The sequence below is a fragment of the Centropristis striata genome, chromosome 6 (genome assembly GCF_030273125.1).
Source record: "Centropristis striata isolate RG_2023a ecotype Rhode Island chromosome 6, C.striata_1.0, whole genome shotgun sequence".
NCBI classification, from domain to species: Eukaryota; Metazoa; Chordata; class Actinopteri; order Perciformes; family Serranidae; genus Centropristis; species Centropristis striata.
Genome location: NC_081522.1, coordinates 12,783,078 through 12,805,779, shown reverse-complemented (window position 1 = coordinate 12,805,779; position 22,702 = coordinate 12,783,078). Strand labels below are relative to the sequence as shown.

Here is a 22,702-nt window from a genome sequence, read left to right as displayed (position 1 = left end):
ACCATTTATTGAAGCATTTTATCATCAATCATTTCATTTCAGTGTTAACGTTAATGTTAATGTTGTTTGTTAATGTTCAAATTGTACTATGTTTGTATTTTTTGTATAAAGTTTATTCAATATTATTGCATTTTTACATTTTATTTGGCATCGCTTTCATATTTCAGACATAGATATCATTATATAGGGTATTAGGTGTAAAAAAAAATAGTTGCTTTATTTATGGATGTGTTTTGTTTGTTAAAGCTACATTTTTATTTAATTTGACCTTTATTAAACTAGGGAGGCCTAAAAACAGTATTAGATAGAGATGTGATGATAGAATAATCTACAAAGTTTCTAATACAATTATGTAAAAGATTTCGTCCTTAAAAAATAAATAAACAACACGTCAAGAACAGTCCAATTATTTTCTAGGTGTAGCCTATTTTTGTCTTATTGATGTGAAACGTGATCAGCTAGCAGGTCTCTGTGTTTTGACCATGTGTTGCAATATGAAGGGGGCTGTCCTTAACCAGCTCTTGAGCAAAGCATAGGACATAGACCATTGGTTGTCATCAGCAACAGACACAGACATGTTTTGCAAATCCACATCAACTCCAAGAAAGTGTCTCACTAAGATGGGACACCCTTTTTCCAACTTAATAACACAAATCAAAACAAAGCCGTAACATTTTTACAGTATGACCTTTGGTTAAGTGATTTTTACCAATGTCTTCTGGTTGGAAGCTTTAACTCTAACTTTAGTTTAGTTTTTAGACTTCTTTCTTAAGTCTAAAGTCTAGTTTTGGAAAATCTGATGTGCTCCTGCACCTATTTGTAGGGCTGCTATAAATAGGCTCCTGCTGGCAACACATGCGCGTCTATGATAGGCAGTTACCAAGATTTTCTTCACAGACTCTGGCTCCAAAGCAACACTGACAACATCTCAATGGTAAGTTGGAAAATCTACCTTGTGTTAAGGTGACCAAGAAACACCTGAATTATATTCCTAACATGTACAAGTAAATAGAAAGTCTTTGGTTTGTGTTTGACCACTAACAGTCATTTCACAACCTGATAGCTGATCCTATTTATAACTTGCTCCAATGCAAAGTACTTTGCTTGGTCAGAAAGGACAAGCGTTAAGTTTCAACTGTCTATTATATGAGCAAATGATCCAGAGTGAAAATTATACCTTATTCATTAACTTCCAACAGGTTTTGTTACCATTCTGAAATGTTTCTTTTTTCTTCTTCAGGGATTTTTACATGGATAACGCCATTACATTTGAGCCTTGAACCTTGACAAACTGTGGACGTGAACACAGAGTAGTTTGATACTTTGGGTGATACATTGACCTTGGATTTGGCATTTTTTGTGAATTGCTTCAGTGGACAATGACTTCCAGAAGGCCAATGACTCGCTCTTTCTCTGGAAATGGGAGGACAAGCAGCTTTAGTGAAGAGGAGGGCAGCTCTTCCAATGGCCGCACAGAAAGCCGGAATCCTTACCTCTCGAATGTTAGGCCTGAAAACAGGTAAACAGCCTCATCTATAATCCATGTATATGCAAAGGATGTTTCTTGTGCAGCAGGGTTTTTATTTTCACACAGATTCTTGCTGCATGCTGGTAAAGATAAAGCATCTGGGTCGGAATGATCAAGTTGAAATAACAACATGTAAAACATAAAATTTCTCTGTGTATTTGGAGTAATTGAGCTGGAAAAGGTGAATGATGAACTAGCCAAACCCATATTGCTCAGACAATACATCACATTTTGGGTAAAAAATAAAAAATAAATACCGTTTGTAATCCACAAGCCATCAGAACAAGAACATGCTTCTTTTGTCAAAGAGGAGGGCAGCCATTAAACTGTTTTTTTTGTAGCTGGGTTATACAGCATATACACAGATCTTCATCAATTATTGACATCCCTTCATTTGCCTCTTCTCTGAATAGCTATTCAAGGTATTCTCACTACAGGCCACAGAGGTAATCCATACTTTTAAAATATTCCTCCCAACTAACATCTTAACCCCAAAAACTGGCTTACCCTTAGAGTGACACCTACACACGTCTGTGATCTGTAATGTAAGTGTCCGGTTTGTCCAGTGTTGCGTTCCGTTTTTAGTGATGAACATCAGTTTTAGTGTTGGACTGACAACCTTGTTTTGCTTGACGTCTCACAAGTCTCTGTGTCACTCCTTCCCACCCTCGTCACTACCAGAAATCTACATTAACATCCTTTTTTCTGTGATGGAATGTACTGCACAGAGGTGAAGAGGTCACTGAAATGAGGTGTGAAACTGTTTGATTTGAAAGAAAGAAATTGCCACTCTAATGCATTTGTATGTGCCTCCAGGAGCACATTGTGCAGCGTCATGGCTCAGTTGACCGAGGACATACAGCCATCCTTTGAGAGCACTTTGAAATCCAAGGCAGTGTCAGAAAAATGTAATGTGAAGTTCACCTGTGTGGTAACAGGTAAGTCTGTTAATTTGCATGCCTCAGCTTGTTGTTTGTTGGTGTAACTGAAATTGTGCTTCCGATTTGGAGCGACAGGATGTGACTAATCTGAAAGCAAAGGAAGGATTTCACTTTGAGGACACCAAATGAGCTGCTTTATCCCTGAACTGCTCCTTAAACACCACAGAGCAGATTCATTTCAAGCTGCTTTTTCAGGAAGTTGTGTTTTGAACTACAGGCATATTGGATTGGTAGGCCCGTCCCACAGCAGCAGCTGTTCCAGCAGCTGACAAATTGCAAACATGATGCAACAGCTTAAAACACATGTCGAGGCTACAAACTTTACTTTGTTTACATTATAATTTACTAAGTAAAATGATAATTAGTGCAAACAGTTCATAGATAGTACTATGTGGCACTAGGAGTAATGTTTTGACCCAGAGGCAATCAGTTCATCAGAATCTATCCATGTCTTTAGGTTACCCAGCTCCAGAACTGAAATGGTATAAGGATGATATGGAAATGGACCGGTATTGTGGGCTCCCAAAATATGAAATTCATCGTAATGGAAAGACCCACACCCTCCATATTTACAAGTATGTAGCACAACCTTGCAAGAAGATTACTGAACATGCAACTTTGTGTTTTTTTGTTGTTGGGAATTGTAACTCTGTCACCATTCTTTTAATATGAGATCAATAAGTGTTTCTGCTTTCAGCTGCACATTGGATGACGCAGCCATCTATCAAGTCTCAGCCAGCAATAGCAAAGGTATTGTCTCCTGCTCGGGAGTGTTGGAAGTTGGCACCATGAACGAGTTCCAGATCCACCAGAGGTTCTTTGCCAAGCTGAAGGAGAAAGCGGAAAATAAAAAGAAAGGTCTGGAGCAACCCAAGAAGGAAGATAAAGAAAACATTCAGACAGAGAAACCGCAGATTAGCCCAGAACGCCCTCCAAGGAAGCGGCACATCCCACCGCCAAAGGAAAAGCCAGAGGTCAAGGAGCCTGAGGCTGTGGAACAAGTAGGAGCTGCTGCAGAACCTAATGGTGTTAGCGCTGAACTCAAGGAAGAACTGGAGAAGGAGATATCTCCAGCCGAGGAAACCTTGGCCAAAAAGAAGATAAAGATCACAAACGGTGTGGACGCTGGGGTAAACAGCCGCAACAGTAGCGGAGGCAGCAGCAGAATCAATATGATGGGAAATGGAGGTGAAAACTGTTATGATGGAGGAATCGGTTTGGCACAATTTCTATCAGAGACTCTCCAGTCCCACATTGCGGAGGAGAAACAGAACTCCTCTCGAGTTGAAAAGGCTAAAGATATGGAGGTTGGAAGTGCCGGTAAAGAGAGAGATCAAGAAAAGATGCAAAAGCTGAGGGAAGAGAAAGAAAAAGTAAGAGAGGAAGAGTATGAGAGAGAGAAACGAAGAGAAGAGGAATTGACCACTGAGAAGGAAAAAGAAAGGGAACAACAGCTGGAGATGCCGCATACAGTACCCTACACCAAACATGGTTCAGGAGTCAAGCATCACAACAAGGCCCATAAAGACCATGACCACCACAACATCCAGGCTTCCATCTCCTCTGTGCTCCACTCAGTCAAAGACTTCTTCTTTGGTAAGACCAAGAAGGACCATGATCACATTGAGAACAAAGAGAGAGAGTTCAAACGCTCGCCTGCTTCAACACCGCCATCATTTCGGCTGCAACCGGAGCATAATCAAGTGTGCGAGCCACTTCCGGACGAGGTTGTGCCTATGGAAGTAGATAAACCAAAGGAGCCTTCAGAAACTGTGGATGTAGAACAACAGTCTGTGTCACTGGAGCCACATGAACATAAGCACGAAGATGGTATTCTGCACACGGACCTGCCACCAGCTAATAAATTGCCACCTGAGAGTTTAGAGGAGACGACAGGGCAGAGTGATGGTATTGTGGAGGCAATGGAGGTGGCTGTGGGGCAAGCGAGCAGCAGTCCAGGTGAAGGGATGTCATTGTCTGGGCTTCAAGTTCTCTCTGAGGTACGTACAGTGGTCTTGAAGGGCAGCTGGCTACCACTTGAGTTATATATAGGCTGCATTTGTGTGACAAGATAATACAAGATGAGCTACTTCAAGCTGGTCAGGATCAAAGGGCACAAATGACCCTGGCCCGGAGGGTGGGGGGTCAGGGGCATGCAAAGGTCTACTGCAGTGGGTGTGAATGAGGATCCATTGGAAAATTTTGTCCCACTGTCCATAATTCCTAATTATGTGCTTGACTCAAGGGCCAAAGATTTTTGAACTATGAGAAAGTTTTAGCTTTGAGCCACTGCTGGTTGCAGATGTGGTAGATAAGAAGCATATGAGGCTTCATAGTTAGATGTACATGTAATGTGACATTGTGGGATAGTCAAACAATACAACTGCTCTAAAACATACAGAACAATACATCAGCAACTGGTGGAGTGAGTCAGCCCGACCATGTGAGGCTGTGGTTTTACTGCAGCAATATCACTCTAGCCAAGCAAGATAGTGTGGGAGAATTAGGGAACGGAGCAACTTGCACTAAATATGTGTGGGGGTGGGGGATGTTGTGGATCTACCATGCACACTGTTAGATAGGATGGGGGAATATCTCAGATGTTGGTTTATGATGAGTGGGACACCAGTGCGTCAGAGATCATGATGAAACCTGAATGTCAGAAGTGGTTCTCACGTTACAAACAGGGCTTTGCATGACAGAGTGCCGTTTAGTCTGGATAAGCGGGAGTAGAGCGGCAGGTCTCTGCATGAAAGGAGGGCCTCGTCACATTGGACACATTCCTCAGTCCTACGCCCCACCACCCCCCACCATATCTTAAAATAAACCTCTTTCTCAGCTGGAGAAGCGAGAGAAGGCAGTACTTCTGTCATCTTAGTTTGGAGAATGGTTTCATGTCCGTCATGTATGGGGTATTAGGACTGCCATGCTGATTAATGCACTCTACAGTATATGGCTGTACAGTAAGAAAGCTGATAGGACAGCAACATATTATTTAGCTGTATTTGAGGTTGCACTGATTTAGTGCAGTTGGATCATGTGACTCTTGGTTATTTGATATGATTTGTTTTATGACTTTTTTTCATATGACATGGCTAAAAGTCTTTTTTTATGTTGTAGTATTCATGTTGCAATATTAAACATTATTATACATACAATGTATTAAATTGTCAACCAATTCTTGAAAAGAAAACTGAGAAAATACATCTATATATATATATATATTTTTTTTTTTAAAGCTAAATAAACACCCGTACTGTGTTATCCGTACCGTAATGGTAGGTATCAGGTGTCAGTTTCTTACCATTTAAACGAATAATTAATAAAAATCTAATAAATAGCTAGCACCATTTCTAAATCACTCCAAGCATAATTTTCTGTTTGTTGTTGTGTTAAAAATATATTGTACAATATATTTTCTGATTGGGATAGATAAATATAAATAAGTATGATTCTGAAATTATGACCATGTATCTTCATCTATAGCCATACCTAGGTCTTACACAATTTCAAACAAAGATAAAGTAAAACTCCAAAATACAAGCCTTTGAATGAGAAACAAAATAGAAGAAACCTCAGGGAGAGTCGGGAAGTTGAGAAGAATTTGTTGAGTTACAAAAACGTCAGAGAATTTATGTGGCTATTTTAAAAGCAAAAAATCCAGAAAATTTGACATTTTTTATTCTGGGCAATTTTATGCAAATGCATTCTGAGTTTGTGAACTGTTTAGTTCTGTGAATCAAGCATGAAATTCATTCACACAGCAGATGTGAATTCTACTTTTCCCATTAACATCTAGTTGTCGGGTGCACATTTGGAAAAGGGAACTAAATGTTCATTCACCTGCAGAGGGATTGTTTGTCCATAATGTGGAACTACAACTGTACCACGTGCCATGGGGGTGGTATATTGAGGCCTCAATATCTGAGGAAGTCAAACAACCTGAACAGTGTTTTCTCACATGGGTGTGACATCTATTTACACAGGAAGGTGTAGTGATGACCACAGCTTCAGTTTTAGACCGAATGTGACACCAGTTCCCTTCCATCGAAAGCAGCAACTTCTTTTTTTCTTAGTAGTCACTGCTAGCCAAACAGGTTGTCACGAGGCGGCATGTGGCTTCATTACTCTCCTGCAGTCATTTTAACAGTTGAACACCCCAGACAGGGGCAGTGAGGGGAAAAACCCAACAGCCCTTCTAAATGTGGCTTAAGCTTTACTTATGAATCTTCTCTCCTGTACTTTGCACTCTCAAAAATAAGATATATTTTTAGGTGATTTTAGTTTCCTCAACAGCTCGATGTTGACAACAGATTTATGTGAATCATGTATGTTACAGCTGCTTGATCTCTTGTCGCGAGAGAAATGTCATTCATTCCCTACCCAGCAAGTTCTTTGTGTAAACAGCACATCTGTGCCAATCATGTGGGAATCCCCCTGTCTGTATTTTGAAACAACAGAACAGAACACACAGCACTTTCAAACTTAGATTAACTGCTTAAATCATAAAAGTGAGTAGAAAATGTATGCTCAGTTAGAGCTCTATTTAGGCCATTAAACTAAGAGATAAAACCCTGTTTGTTCAAAAAATCCAAACACTGAATTAGAGCCCTGCATGTGTAAACATATGGTTTCAGCTACCTTACACGTGACATGACGCAGAGAAGTTCCTGAAATAAGCTGACAGGTCATAAAACAAGAATGTCTTGACTCACTGCAGTTGTTCCGCATATTTTTTTAAACTATTAATTGTTTACCTATCAAACAGCAGTTAATCAACTTTGTTCACAGACTGACCACAGTGCTCTTCCTCTCTGTTGGGAAAGATTACACCACATTGCAATATCATGTTTGTCAGAATGTGTCACAGTTCACGCTCCTGTTGATTTATGGTAGAAAAACATGTCTCGGTCTAAAAGAGTCTCAGTGTCAAAGGTCACTGCAGTAAGTTAGCTGCTTCTTAAAAATACGGAAAACTCCTTAACATAACACTGTATCATTTTCCAGTAAATTGTCTGGTCTTTTTCCATTAACATCAGGCAGTTAGAATTATTTCCATGCATAAGAAGTAAAACCAGCAGCATGTCACAAAGAGTTAAATGTGAAAGACATTCAACAGTTGCAAAATTAATCAAATGTTTTATTTGTTTTCTTTCCATCAGGCTGAAGAGAAAAACCTCCAGATGATATCAGTTATCAAAGAGGTTCCCATACAGCAGCAAGAGCCAGAGTGCCTTGTAGATTCCACAGAGCCTAATCTTCAGCCTGCGAAAGATATATCTTTAATCAGGGAAGAAACGCCTGTCCTGCTACAGACCCACGCCCCTGCATTCCCCTCCACATCCAACCTCACTAGTTTGGAAGAAAGCTGGACTTCCCCTCATGATCTTATGTCAGCGTCAAACAGCCACAGCCTTAGTGAGGCACCAACCGAAACTTTACAAGAAGAGAAGATGACTGTGGATAAGATGGGCAAAGAATGTGAACGTGACACAAAGGAGGCAATTTCCTCCAATGAGTTGTGTGAGGAAGAAAAAGCTGAAGTGAAATCAGACCAACAGCCGTGCTCGAATATAAACAGATCTGAGATTACTGAATTTACAACATGTTCACTGGAAGAGAGAATAGAGCCAGGTCAATCTAAAACACCAGATTATGTGCTTTCACCTCTGCCTGCTGAGGCAGCATATGGTGAAGAGAGAGATAATGTAAAAGCACAGGCAGAATGTACTTCACTGACTCAGGAAATGAATGAAGGATATCCGCTCACTGTGGCGCCACAGAGTTTAGAGAAGGGTGACCTAAAAATGCAGCAAGAATACACTTCTTCTATAGTAGAGGAAAGCTCTGAACTCCACAATGTCCGTGCAATACAGGGTTCAAACACAGAGAGCAGTGAAGAGGGAAGCACATTGATTTCTGCTTTAGATTTAAAAGTAAACTCTTGTAACAATCTAACAACACAAGAGCCACAAATTTTAGAAGGAGAGAGCACTGAAGCAAAGAATGAGAGTCTGCACTTTCAAGTGGAGGCAGAAAAGAGAACTCCGGTGAAAGCCGGGGTGTTAGATGAAACACAAAACGAGAAAGGTAATGCTTGTGTTTTAGAGGAACACAGTAATGTTGCACATCAAGACAGCAGTGTGGGTCAACAGAGTCTGCCCTCAGCGAATATCCCACAAATCCAAATATCTATTATTGAAGACACCCCAGGTAGTAAACCAAATGTGGCAGGTGTAAATCCAAATGAACATTTTATAATTCCAAAAATTGAAATAATGGAGCCAGAGCTCAAAGAGTGCACTCTGCCACTAACAATTTTGGCACTAAACAAGCAAGAATCAGAGCCTGCCACTTTGCAAAAACATGATGCAACACATGTGTCTGAGGTAATAATCCAAGAACAGAGCGTGGCAGATTCTCCAGACTTGTTGCCCACGCAGAAAAGCATGCATAACGATAACAGACTCTCACCTACAGGAAAAGGAAAGGAAGTTGCGCAATCAAATGACGAGACAAAAATGTTTGAGCAGGAGCAGCCATGTGTGGAAAGTGCTGAACAGCTCCCTCAGATGGACTATGCATCAATTCCTCTGATAAATGTGTCATGCACCGATGACAAGGAGGAGGATGTATATGTAAACACCCATGTTTCAGATATACCTCAGCCTTTTGACACTCCAACTGTGCCTTTGTTTGTGGTGCCACCGATCTCTGTCACTTGTCATGAAAGTGATTCTGGACTCAGTCTGCCCACTCCAAGTGAGTGGACAGAAACAGAAACTTCAGTCACCACACAAAGGGGAACAAAGCATGATGTTGACGAACGTAATACCACTGTGCCAGACAAAACTCAGAGTAGAAAACAGAACCTTGAAGAAACAGCAGTAAAAAGTATAAAAGAAAACACTCCCTCTTTACTACATGAGGTTCTAACACCAAAGGTTGGCGACTGTGTGCCATCATTCAGTATAACAACAGAAGACAACATTGTCCCTGAAGTGTTGAAGGCAAAACCCCTTAAAGAGACCAAGATAGAAAACTCTCTGTCCGCTGAGGACCTCCAAAGAAACAAATCGTCTGTTGAGAGACTCTGCTGTAAACCACCAGCACATCCATCACTGAGTCCAGGCAGTCTCCGCAAATTCATGTCCAAAGCTGCCGCAGACTCAGACACAAATGCCGCAGGTGACCGTCAGAATGACAAAGCAGACGAGGATCTAAGCGGAGGCTCAACACCAACATCATCCCTCTCCTGTGAGAGCAGCCCTCGTCTGAAGCGCAGAGACAGTCTGTCACTCATACGCTCTGCCACGCCTGAAGAGTTGGCCTCCGGGGCTCGTCGCAAAATCTTCATCCCAAAAGCTAAAGAAGATGCAGAGGGAGCAGTGATTGGTGTCCTAGATACTCAAAACAAGAAGGAGATCCCCTACATGTCACCCAGCCAGGCCCGAAGAGCAGCGTTACTACAAGCTCCAACGGGACAAAATACCCCACCAATGGAGAGGCGCTCTCCGCTGCTGAGCCGCAGAAAGGCCACCTTGGAGGTGCCAAAAGTGGTGGAGGAGTCTCCCACAGTAGAGCCAGTCAGCACCAAGCAAGAGGAGAAACCAGCTGAAAAGAAACTAGACCCTTTGAAAGGTAAAGAATATGCCCTAAAAGATATGAGGGTTTGTGTTGTGAAAAAAAGTTCTCAATGTTCTGAAATTCAAGTTAAATTGTCCCTTTTCTCTTTTTTGCCTTTGATGATTTATTTAGGTATAGTGTTATTTGGTCAGTTGAATTGTGTTATGGATATTCTGTGCTGAGAGGGTTTCTCTTCTGCCTTTACTTTCACATAACTAAGATTAGACATGTAAAAAAATTGATTACGTCAACCGTTTTTTGTAGTTCCCATAAAATATCACAGTATTATAATACAATTGGTTCTGTGAAATACTTTCTGTTTCAACACATGAGTCTGACTTGTACATGGTCCTTGAGGAAATGGAATCATTAGAAAGTATCCACTCTCCAGTACAGTATATATTTACATTGGTCCTTCCTTTCTCACGTACACACCAGCTCCACAGGTCATCCGAAAGATCAGGGGAGAGCCCTTCCCAGATGCCTCCGGACACCTGAAGCTGTGGTGCCAGTTCTTTAACGTGCTCAGTGACTCCACCATCAAGTGGTACAGAGACGAGGAGGAAATACTAGAAGTGAAGAGAAGGTAAACCCCCATCTTGCCTTACATCTTCAGTACAGCTCTAATCACCTGTAATGCAATTCAAGTCACATTATGTTCAATTTGTTGTATTATTTGTCACCTTTTTTCCCACTGCTATTGTTCTGAGCATTTCCAGCCAACTGGTAAAAATGGACACGTTCCAAATCTGAAACAATAATGCTACAAGGGCGAGCAGGATTTATTTGGGCCACAGAGTGCATCCCATGGCCTTCTGTCATTCTCATATTATCACCGCAGAGACGTCCAGCTCATGTAACTGTGAGCCTCACAGCTGTGACACAGAGAGGTGAATCTCTGGCTAGACACAGAAACTGTAACCTGACACAATATTTTTCCTATCTCCAGGGGGCATTAAAAGTCTATATATGTGCTATTGGCTGCTGTATCAGCAGACTGCTGCCACACAGTGGCCTTCTGTGTCACACTGACACCTTGTGGGTTGTTGTTGAATCTTTGATATACATTTTAACTTGGGTTGTTTCATGATGATATGTTTTTCCCCTCTCTTTTTCTCCTCAAGTGGAGGAGATGAAAGCCAAGTAGCACTGGCTGTTGTTCTAGCATCCAGCCTTGACTGTGGAATATATGGCTGTTCCATCAGTAATGAATATGGGTCGGATATCACCGACTTCCTGCTCAGCATAGACAGTAAGACACAGTATGCCTGGAGACAGTGTGAGATCAAATTCTTATAATAAATAATATTTCATGAGTCTTTCGGTTTTCTATTTTACAGTTATGTCTGAGATACTCCTAAAAGATGATTTGGAAGGTACATTTTTCCATTTGCTATCTAACACATCAGCCTTTTTCAAAACATTTTCTGTAAATGATTGCTCATTGTACCTTTCTGTTTTCTATTAGTTGGAGAGGAAATCGAGATGACCCCGATGGTGTTCAACAAAGGCCTGGCCGACAGTGGTAGCTGGGGTGAAAAGTACTTTGGCCGCATCATGACCGAGACGGCGCAAATTGGGGAGGGCTGCGCTCACAAAGCCAGCAAAGTGAAGGTCATTTACGGCCTGGATCCTGTCTTTGAGTCTGGACGCGCCTGCATCATCAAAGTTCAAAGCCCCATCGCCTATGGGACCACGCAGGAGAACAACCTCACAGAGAGAAATCTACAGATAACTAAGCAAGTGAGTGCTGGATTTATTATCTGAGAAACATTGACAAACTACTGCCAAGTAATTCCCAATTGCCATAATTGCAGTACATTGATCTGCTTTATTATTTGTGTTGCCAGGAGTGCAAAGTCCAAAACTTGATTAGAGAATACTGTAAAATCTTTGCGGCTGAAGCAAGAGTTATCGAGAACTTTGGCTTTTCACTTGAGTAAGTACCCAATGTTTATACAGTAACTTTCTTATTAAAATGTATAACTTGATTGTGATCATCCCACTATGTGTTTGTGTTGCCCGCAGAGTGACTCCTCAGTATCTGATGTACCGTCCTGCCAACTCTGTGCCCTATGCCACAGTGGAGGCTGATCTTGAGGGCGTCTTTCAACAATACTGTATTATGGATCCTAACGGCCGGCTTATTACACGAACGGCTTCTGAGGTGGAGCAGAAATGCAACACCTTCCAGCATTGGATCCATCAGTGGACACATGGCAATTTGCTGGTCACTCGGCTGGAGGGTAAGACACACATACAAAATTATGACAAAAGCAATCTATCAGTGAGAATGATAATATTAATGATCTTCTGTGATTTATGTTTGCAGGTGTTGAAACAAAGATTACAAATGTTAGAGTTGTGACCAAGTCGAAAGGGTTTGTATCCAAACTATTTTATTTTATATTTCTATCTTTATTGCTATTGGAATAGCTGGAATAAAACATTTTCCCTTTCATTTCAGATACCAAGGACTAACAGAGAAGGGCTCTCCTGATGTGTTTGAGCAGTTCCTGACATACCATCAGTGCAACTACTACTGTGGACTTCTTGGCCTGCGCCCACTTAAGTCTATGGATAGTCTGCAGCAACCCGCCAAAATAAAGGGCTCCAGGAGCCCCCTCCTCAACCGCAAGGTGAGCTCTAACAGCCCACAGCTACACCGGAAAGGACACAGCCCCCAGATGTCTAGAAAGACCAATTCTAGCCCAAAGGTGACTAGAAAAGTTCAGGAGACAGAGGACAATAAATCAGATACCCAACCCAAGGCTGCAGAAACTGTTGAAGTTCTTGAAATGAGGTAGGAATTAGCCTTGCTTCTGTGTCAAGCTTGTGCTTTTAATGATTTAGTTTAACCTGTCTCTTTACAGTTACCAAAACCAGCAAGGACTTTCAGAGTGAGATTATAAGAAAAGAAAGTTTGTTGACCGGACTTGTCATAAAGAATTACTGTGAATTTCTCAGTCATCATACAGTATGAGACATCCATTCTCCAGCTTCTTACTGTAGTTAAAATGCACATGAGTAATAGGTGTGTGGTTTTTGACCTTAAAACTTACAGACACTAAACAGCAAAAGCAGTGTTTTGAATTTAAACAGAATTAAAAGTAACACTGGGTCACGTTAGAGCTGACATAACACTATTAATATTACTAATATCTGTCATCTTAGAATTACCACCACTGAAAAACCAACTGTACTTCACACTGTTAAGCATGCAGTGAAGTTTTTCTCTTTTCTTTAATGAACAGATGTAAACATTTTCATGGTTTGATTTTAAGAATTATGGATATACAACCAACCAAAGCCACCGAGGGGGTTAAGGTAATTTATACATGTTAAAGACTGCATGTTCATCTGTGATGTACAGTATGTGTAGGATATAAAGTTAATTTTAGAGACGTTATTTATGGCTTGCATTAGAAATGCCTATGCAGCATTTCGTTACACAGCAAAGTTGAGCTCATGCTGTGTGATTGCAGCACCATTTTTAGGTCAAAGATGTTTGTGTGCACTTTGTTTTTGCCATTACTTAGTAGTTTTTCAAGTTTAACTTTGTATCTGTTGTGTCTGTGTCTTTAATCACTCCCCTCATAATATTTCAGAATATATACTGGTTAATGCAAAGCATTGAGCAGTAAAGGGCTTACCACTAAACTCTTTAACTATGGTATGCTCATGCTCATTGACATGCAAACACGCGAGTGGTTCCCAGTAATGAGGAAAGCTGCTGAATGAGTTCCACACAGTAATTTGGATCTGAACTATGGACTGTGGGATAAAGGCACACTGAGCAAAATAAGAGCAGACTCAGGACTTTCAGAAGCCTATTGATCAGTCAGTAAGGTTCCCTGAATTAATCTGTAAAGTTGGACAGTATAACAACAGAACTGTGACTTTTGCTTGTGTACAGTTGGTCAGCACAAAAAGAAAGTATCGTGCATCTTGTAAGATTGTACAAGTATTTATAGTTAAACGGCTACAGGAGTCATTTGCCTTTTATAAATAATAAAGTCAAGAAGACTGACAAGAAACCCTTAGGAATCTTTGTAATGGACTATTGGTTAATGATCAACAAGAGTCTTCCGATTCTTCCACTCATAAACTTTAGCTGCCGTTTCTTTAAGTCACTGTAATTGCATGATTTTTTTATGATCGGGTGAAATGAGGTTGAAATATTGACCAGCAAATGATGATGAAAGTGTACTGTCGAGGTGTGGTGTTGTGCAAGCAAACTGTATCGTGTTTATGTGTACATAAAGTCAAAGGACTGGAGATCTGAAGTAGTGGGAAGAAAAATTGTAAACCAGTGAGCCAGTGAGTGTGTGAGTGAGTGACTAAATGAATGAGTGGTTTAGAAAGAAGAATAAATGTGTGTTTACAGTGTGTGCTGTATTTGTCATGTCACATCATGTCAGCAAATGTTTTTTTTAATAAAAATATAAAACATTTGTGTCCAAGCATAGATCCCATTTTCATTTTCACAGGGGTTTTTCTCAAAAAGCATGCCTGTATGTATCATTATAAATAACATTATAAAATAATTGAGCCACAAAATTTTATTTGAAATATTTACATTCATCAAACTGTTGATGTCTGAATTTTTCCTGAGGTATATCTATGAAGGTGTGTCCTTTCAATCGTTGGCCTTAAATAAACACCAATATCTGAATTAATTTACAATATATAATACATGAACGACACATTCATCTTTAAGAATTTACATTTTTACATTCGCTGCGACACAAATATACAAAAATGGAGAAACATGTAAATGAACTACGGTATAAACAGACACTGGTATGTATTTCTCTTCTCTAATAACAAACCACGTTTGAAAGACCACAGCACTCACAACACTGAGAGAAAAACATAGTGACGTTTGCTACTGAGCTCCACGATTCCTTAAATATGATGGTCCCGTTGTTTATAGTGCTGCAAAGTAAAATAATTTCAGATGTAAGTTCAAATAGCCCCATATCACAGAGAGATACTCAGTTACCTGAGTGCACATTTAAAAGGATAGTTATTTTGGGGTTGTATGAGGTATCCATTGTCAGTGTGTATCTACAGTAGATGGCAGTAAGCACGCCCCCAGTTTGGAGAAGCATGCAGGAGTAACGACACAGAAGCTAAGCAATGTACTGCTGCGCATGGGGTCAGCAGGAAAACGTATTTTAGTTGCTGGTCTACTGCTGCCTAGATTGTTTGGTTTTTGTTATTGTGACTTTGAAGGTTTCGTTCAGATTCACAAAAGTCAACACACTCCTGTGTTCTGTGAAGTAAAATTTTTGCTTTTGTCAAAAGAGTCTGGTTGATGAAAAGAGCATAGATGGATATAACGGCTTCAGTTCTCCTGTCAGTATACTCTTAACCCTTTGATGCACTACATATAAAACGCCTTCTAATGCACAACATGGGTCAAAAATGACCCACATTCATTTCCCATGTTATTTCATGCTGACTGTGTGTATTTTTATTTTATTTTATTATTACAGCAGATCATTATATCCATTTATCCTTTCAAACTTTATGAAGAAAAATATTTTTGTATTATTACATCAAGTTGACACACATGGGTCAAAAATTACCTTGTGCATTAGAAGCATAGTGATAAAAAAAGGGTTGTTATTAAAAAAGTAAGAAAACATAAAATTAGGATGTATGATGATCAAAAACAAGTTATTTGAGGAAAACCTGCAATACTGAATGATGAAATTAATTTATTGCAAAGATATAGAATATAAAAACTTAGTCGGGTCACTTTAGACCCATGTTGTGCATCAAAGGGTTAAAGTGACGTGCATTTTTATAGGTGAGCCTATTTAGGTGATTAAAAAGTGTTTCGCTGCTGTCACCACCCAAAGCAGCACATTGCTTTGCTTTCATGCTGTACTCCTACCACCTTCTTGAAACTGGGGGCGTACCAATGACATCTGCTGTAAATAATACATTGACTATGGATAAGTAACTCATAGGACCCCATTATAAAAATCTGAAACATCCCTTTAACACTGTGTGCTTTCCCTTATGTTTTAATCCAGCCACTGTTTTGAAATTGTACATGCTTACCTTTTAAGGAGGTCTGAGCAGCAGGTTTGTATATTAACATCTGTGGCATTGAATGCAGATGTCTTGAACAGGTCCACACAGTCAAGTGGAGGAACAAAGAGGATCCCTAAGAAATAGAATGAAGAAGCTACTCAGTTGCAGCCCAACGGGAAACTATACTGTCATTTTGATTTAAAAAGCTCTTACCTGCAACACAAGCATTGATGAGAGAAGCACAAGTCCCAGTGAGCATAGCTCTCAGCACCAGAGACGAGACGTCGCCTCTTTTGGATGGGCATATAGAAGCTTTAAAAAAAGTAAAAGCATTATTGACAGAGTATCTTGAAGCCGGACAGAAACATGAAGATGGGGATGGTGAAATACTTACAGAGGCCACCGATCATAATACCCAGCGAGCTGAAGTTGGCAAATCCACAAAGAGCATAAGTGGTGATTATCTCTGATCGGACCTGAACAAGGAAAAACAGAATCGTGAAATTTATATTGCATTGTGTGAAATCTTTCTCTTCCATACCACATCCACACTCACTCCAATTAAAGACATAAACTCACAGATATCCATTGTCTTTCCCCTCCGAACATTTCATCAAGTCCATTGATTCTGTTTTCCTTCAGTGCAGATAGTTTCTCATAAGCCACAAACTCATTGAGGAAGAGCTTTGTGCCAATTAGTTCAGCCACAGTGAAACTCTCATCATACGGTACTCCCATCATAAAGGCCACAGGCATGAATACATAAGAGCAAATCATCTATGAACACAAAGAGGCATAGGGATATTGTTAGACTCACATGTTGAATTTACAGCGAGCAAAATATGTGAAGTACTATATCCAAATAATTAGTTAAATTGTCATCTTAAATACAATCTGAAAAAGATACATCATACAAAGAAATGTGTATTTAAATGGGACATTAATGAAATGGTTACTATTATTTTTTAACTGGGACTGACATTGTATAAGTTATTTTTATTCAACTTTGGACAACGCCTGTTTGATGTTTCAACTGCAAAATGAATAAATCAAATCTGAAAATCCCCAAACGTATTGCACATTATTATAAGGTTACACTTACTTAATCAGTCTTGTGCTAAAAACTTACCTGAAAAGTAATTTCAGGGTATCCGACCATACCACCAAGCCAACTCAGAGCTTTATTTATGAACCCAAGGATGGCGAGAAAGGCTATCAAATTTGCTGCAATGTTTGCAACAAGACCTATTGAAGCAGATGCTCCACTGCTGGCAGCCTCCAAGATGTTCCGTTCTTCTCTAAAGAGTTTTAACAACAACAAAAAAGTTATTTAATTCACAAAAGTGGACAAAAATCATAAAAGGGGAAGAGAGGAAATTAAGGGACAGATATACACACCCACAAGCCACTTTAATATTCTTCTCTGACTTGAACCGACTCTCCTCGGTCTCTGGGTAAGAAAGTTTGGAAATGGCCAAGGCACAAGGAGCAGCCATCACAGACGCTGATATCAAGGAAGAGGCATCAATCTGCAAAATACAAGGACAGGTCATTTAATTCAGGGAGTTGTGGTGGAGTTACTGAAATAATCAGCAACAGAAATAGTATTTTGATACCCTGTATGATTGTAGGTTAAATAATAAAACTGCAAATCAACTAAATAAAACCGCTGTGAAATATTGAAGTCCAGACTGTATTTGTATTGCAAAGCACCACCATCAGTATTATTTATCATTATCTAAATATAATGCATTTGCATCTAATTATAGAGATAAAATCAGCATTCTTTCCCATTTTTAATGTAGTTGCTGTCAGTTTGCCCAACAGATAAATGTTTTCTCTTCCATCTACTGATTGTGCTCCTGATCTGATGCAGCAGCTTTCTGAAGAAATGTTTTCTTTGTTAGCAGAACTGCTGCAGATATTATCCTCTCCGTTCAGGGAAACTGTGATTCACTGATTCACTGATGAACTATTTTCGGATGGTCAATTCTGAGGAAAACCACTCTTGTTGCCAATAACTTAATGAATAACTTTTGAGCAAAATACAGGGAACAGGTTTATCATCAGCTATCAGACATTATTACTCAACTTGAAAAAGCATTGGGATGGGCTCTCAGGCACCGAAATAGATTGCCTATCAGGGTGAGATCACTTTGTTTTCATGAGGAAGTTTGGTTCAGAAAGATCAAAATATTTCCAGTGGTCTACCTCAAGGTTTAGTCGTAGGCCTGATTCTTTGTCTGATCTGAGTCCCATCGCCTTGTAAATAGTTTTTAGGAAATTGGATGTATCAATAAATAGGATTAGAGAGAACGAAGTGGTTAAAGTGGCTTTTAAGACTAAAATCTCTCCACTGGCTGCCTGTCACCATAGAAGTGCATTTAAGGTGATTCTCGTTGTTTTTAAATCAGTTCACCACATCAGATTAAATCATTGGCATCCTCACAGTTTATATCACATTAACTGGAGGAGGTTAATGTGTTAACCTGGACCAGGACTACAGCCTCAGGCCATGCTGCATTTAGCATTTTAATTTGCAGTCTCTGCCTGCTTTTAAAACTTTGAAAAATTTTATCTTGCTTTTACCTACAACTAGAAACTTTTACTTAATTTTAAACCCACAATTATTATAATAATATTATTTACTTTATATACATAGCCTAAATAAAACAGCTTCATCTTACCCCAAAGGAGATGAAGGCCCCCATGACACTGCCTGCAATGGTGGCAAATCCACCAACCATAACAGCATGGACTTCAGATTTGGTCATGTCCTTCAAATAGGGGCGGATCAGCAGCGGAGCTTCAGTCTGATGCACAAAAAAATGAAAACAAGTTAAAGGAAAACCAGCAGAGTAATTGCAAAATGTATATTACTGTAGTTATTAATGAATGCTTATGTAATCATGTAAAAAAATAAAGTGCAGAGATATTCTATCGCATGAATTTGCAAAGATAGTGTTGTCTTGCTCAGAGTACCTGGCCAACAAATATATTGCCTGCCACACTCAAGGTCTCTGTGGGAGAGGTTCCCATCGTTATCTGCATAACCCATGAGATCTGCGTGGACAAAAACACATGGCTGTTGGTCATAATATGACACTGCAGGCGTAAGCAATATACACCCAGACCTACATGAACCCGTGATGCAGTAAGGTATGCTTCTTTTTACCTTCAGAATGAGCCACTGCATTATCCCCAAAAAGTAAAGGATCGACATCACACTGCTGAAGAACACAACAATGGGCAAAGCCTGAGGAAGAAATCATGAAAGTTAAACACATTCAATTTAAATAACTTAGAACCTTGGTTAAGTGTCAATATCTAAAGAATATAATGCCATCCACTTACTCTGAAGGCAAAAATAGTGTCAATCAGATCCCCAAAAACAAAACGTGATCCTTCTTTGGTGTAGTCGAGGAAAATCTGTAACAAAAAAGAAGCATTGGTTATATATTTTTTATCTATGATTATTATTTATTTCCTTTGTCCATACATTTATGATTTACTCATTAATTCTGGTTTTACAACAGGGAGTCAACTGCACATTAAAAAGTAATTACCAGGCGGCGTGTCTTTGCACACGTTCTGCTAACTCAACCCTTGGATGACCCAAGAATAAGGGTGAACAGCATAATAAAGAAACTCTAAAGATAAGCATGTAGGATCCACTCAGTTAAAGAATATCGTGCCTTGGCAGATAAGAAACACTGAGTGGCAAACAAGTAAACTCTGTTCTGCAAACCAAAAGCTGGGCCTGTGCCCTTAAAGGCTTGTTCAGTAATCCATCCATCCATCCATTGTCATAAAAAAAAATCTGTTGATATAAAACCAAAGCTGGCAGAAAGCATTTTTTTTATTTCAAGAGTTTTATATTCATCCTAGATTACAAAAACATCCAAGTATAATACCTGCACTTGTTCTCCAAGCCATTCGAACGCCACTAGTCCAGGCTGTGTTCGTATGACAAAAAGGCCGATACAGAACTGCATCCCGAGGCCCCAAAACACAGGCCTCCATGATACCTAAAGAGGATTTTTTAAAGGAAGTAGTTAGTGTATCAGGGAGTCACCAGGAAGCCTTTGGTTATCATAAGGATCCTTATGATAACCAAAGGCTGATACTATTCCTGCTAAACCTTAAGATGATAGGGGCACAAGGCCAAATGATATTCAAAGTCTAAACAAAACACAGCAGAGATAACTTGATCGATAACGCCAAAGCATGTTTCGAAATCATTCATCCTACAGTAGAGTTGGTTTATGACTCAAGGCAGAACTCACCGCTGTTCTGTGTGCTGACAAGAGGAACACAAGCACGATGAACATGCACACACCTCCGAACGAGATAAGCTGCTGAGGACGCTTGCTTGTGTCTAACGCGAGCCACAGGACAAGCAGGGCAACAACTGCTAAGATGAAAACCCTGAAAACACAATGAAATAAAGTCATAAACTGACGATATAATGTGTAGTTTATGATCCTCAACTGAAGACATCCACTCACCATTTTAACCATTTCAGGTTAGATTTAAAGCATCTAACTGCAGGTTTGAAACAGTCAGCGATGCTTTGTCCTTTGTACTCCTTCAAAAGTTCGTAAGATTTAGCAACAATAGCCAAACAGGTTAGGACCACAAGAGCGAGGGCCCTCTGGAAATCCAACACACAGGCTGCGATGAAATATGCCACATAACCTACGGGACAGAAAGGAGCGATTGATTAAATAAAATATCTATATTCACATGATTATTCCTGTCTTGGAATATTCTTTAAAATAAATATTACACTGCATGTCCAAACTGCTAATAATTGCAAATTTCTAATGAACTAATGAACAGATTTTAATATTACCTGCTCCAAGTATGCCCAGCACAATGTATTTGAATGTTTTTGAGTGAGCCTTGATGTAATCCTCTGTGGCATTAATCGGCTTGGAGACTTGGCTGAAGTACAGGACAAATTAGAAGTATGATCCATGTGTGTACAAAATATAATTATGTTTCAAATATCCTTTTCTTGTGTGAATAAAAAAATGTCTTTCACATAATCATTGATGCATTATCAAGTGATGTATATTTGCCCAAATCTTAATGTTTACAGTAGCACAAAAAAACGGCTGCACAGATTTTTGTGTGAATGTATATTAATTATTTACATACAGAGTTACACATTTACATATAGTATAAACATAATCAACATTACAGAGGCTTAATGATGTTTACCTGCTTTGAAAATTGCCCCCAATCAAGATCAATTATTACTTTACAAAGTGCAATTACTTGAACTGACACACCTTAAGTATGATCCCAATCCCTTTGGAGTCTTTTTAGTCTGTTTTTTGATGCTGCTAGTATCAGTACTGTTGTCCTCCTACGAAAATAAAGGCATTTTATTTGGGAACAAAAAGTTCATGTTGTACCCTTTTCTTATAAAATAAACAAAAACATACCTCTATTTCAAAAGCCTGGTTGTCCACGCCATTTCCGTTGACGTGGTTTACACTTTTAAGCTGGATATCGGCCGTTTCCGCTGAAAAAACACAACAATTGATCACTTGAATGCAGCAGAGTTTGAGAGAGCAGCTTCAACTTTACCAACTAGGAATGCCAGACAAGTAACACGCTGTGTTTCCATGTGTTATGTGAGATAAAAAAAGAACCTAAAAAGAACCTAAAAAGTCCGTAAAGTCCTTGAGGCTTATCTTGTGAAGAATGGTGAACAAAAACACCAGTTCACAACTACAAAACTAACAGCTTAATAATTCAAGGCAAAGCAGAGCGAATGGCTTACTCATTGTGCGTCCTCCTAAACCCAGCTGTCAAATGCTGCACTGTTGAACACACTGCGGGAAAACATAGTCTGCCCTCTATCTCATCATTAATTAACAGACACATTACGTACTGCTCTGATCATTCCCAGGAAGTACAGAACACTGTCATAAATGTGATAATGCAACAGAAATGATTTAATAGGTCATATGGTGCAACTGTTGATTAGATGTGACGGTTAACACGTCTACCAAATCACTGGGGTAACAGGTGATAAGATGTGAAGTGTTGTTGACAGATATGAATTCACCATGTCTGACTTTGAGCTAGAAAAGCCCATATGTGATAATACAAAGGCTTACTCATGAATGAGTTCCTCTGAAGGAGGAAGTGCTGCAACCAAGCCCTCTGTTACTCATAAATTGTTCTCCTATTTATAAAGAATATATCCCTCAGAAGCATGTGAATCAACAGGATTACAACTAAGACTTAACTCAAATACAATTGTTCTTCCTTTTTACATTTTGTAAAATAACAAAACATTTACATTATGTGCACAAAAACATTAAACATCTTGAGAATTTTTTTTTTTTTAGATAATGATGAACACAATGATTTCGCTTTTAGATCAAAATTAGGTTGCGGAAAGACAGGCATATAAATTATGAATTGTAAATGCTGTTAGGTTTGTAGCAGGTGATGCTTCACTTCAAAGAGGCTACAGTTAATAAACCCATTTTAGTGTTTTAGAGTTATTCTGTCATGTCAGAACACATATTGCTCTCAT

General features: G+C 39.4%; 2 protein-coding genes across 3 annotated transcripts; one reads left to right on the top strand and one right to left on the bottom strand.

The window, feature by feature from the left end:
- The first annotated feature begins 309 nt into the window (after positions 1-309).
- On the top strand, positions 310-14,540 carry alpk3a (alpha-kinase 3a). 2 transcript variants are annotated; one of them, XM_059336006.1, is made up of 15 exons: positions 310-934; positions 1,374-1,519; positions 1,942-1,974; positions 2,345-2,466; positions 2,927-3,044; positions 3,167-4,469; positions 7,632-10,110; positions 10,534-10,681; positions 11,220-11,347; positions 11,436-11,471; positions 11,564-11,838; positions 11,946-12,034; positions 12,124-12,341; positions 12,428-12,476; positions 12,563-14,540. In XM_059336006.1, exons 1-15 carry the CDS (start codon positions 866-868, stop codon positions 12,900-12,902), a joined length of 5,553 nt encoding a protein of 1,850 aa, XP_059191989.1. In that variant the 5' UTR covers positions 310-865; the 3' UTR covers positions 12,903-14,540. The 2 variants fall into 2 exon arrangements, with proteins under 2 accessions (XP_059191989.1, XP_059191990.1); XM_059336007.1 differs by having other exon boundaries at positions 1,241-1,519.
- A 116-nt stretch (positions 14,541-14,656) lies between these two features.
- On the bottom strand, positions 14,657-21,957 carry slc28a1 (solute carrier family 28 member 1). Its single transcript, XM_059335368.1, has 18 exons — positions 21,938-21,957; positions 21,597-21,676; positions 21,441-21,517; positions 20,999-21,090; positions 20,652-20,841; positions 20,430-20,571; positions 20,058-20,171; positions 19,498-19,572; positions 19,319-19,399; positions 19,126-19,206; positions 18,831-18,956; positions 17,542-17,672; positions 17,273-17,441; positions 16,723-16,920; positions 16,538-16,619; positions 16,357-16,455; positions 16,171-16,276; positions 14,657-15,033 (listed from the first exon to the last, which is right to left on the bottom strand). Exons 1-18 carry the CDS (start codon positions 21,939-21,941, stop codon positions 14,916-14,918), a joined length of 1,965 nt encoding a protein of 654 aa, XP_059191351.1. The 5' UTR covers positions 21,942-21,957; the 3' UTR covers positions 14,657-14,915.
- Between the last annotated feature and the right edge of the window lie 745 nt (positions 21,958-22,702).

Excerpts from the sequence above, each read along its gene's own strand:
- alpk3a (XM_059336006.1), top strand. The coding sequence starts at position 866 with ATGATAGGCAGTTACCAAGATTTTCTTCACAGACTCTGGCTCCAAAGC. Across the intron at positions 1,975-2,344 it reads TCTCACTACAGGCCACAGAG|GAGCACATTGTGCAGCGTCA; the intron begins GTAATCCATACT and ends ATGTGCCTCCAG. Across the intron at positions 11,472-11,563 it reads CCTAAAAGATGATTTGGAAG|TTGGAGAGGAAATCGAGATG; the intron begins GTACATTTTTCC and ends GTTTTCTATTAG.
- slc28a1 (XM_059335368.1), bottom strand. Across the intron at positions 21,518-21,596 it reads ACCAGGCTTTTGAAATAGAG|GAGGACAACAGTACTGATAC; the intron begins GTATGTTTTTGT and ends TTATTTTCGTAG. Across the intron at positions 21,091-21,440 it reads GGATTGGGATCATACTTAAG|CCAAGTCTCCAAGCCGATTA; the intron begins GTGTGTCAGTTC and ends CCTGTACTTCAG.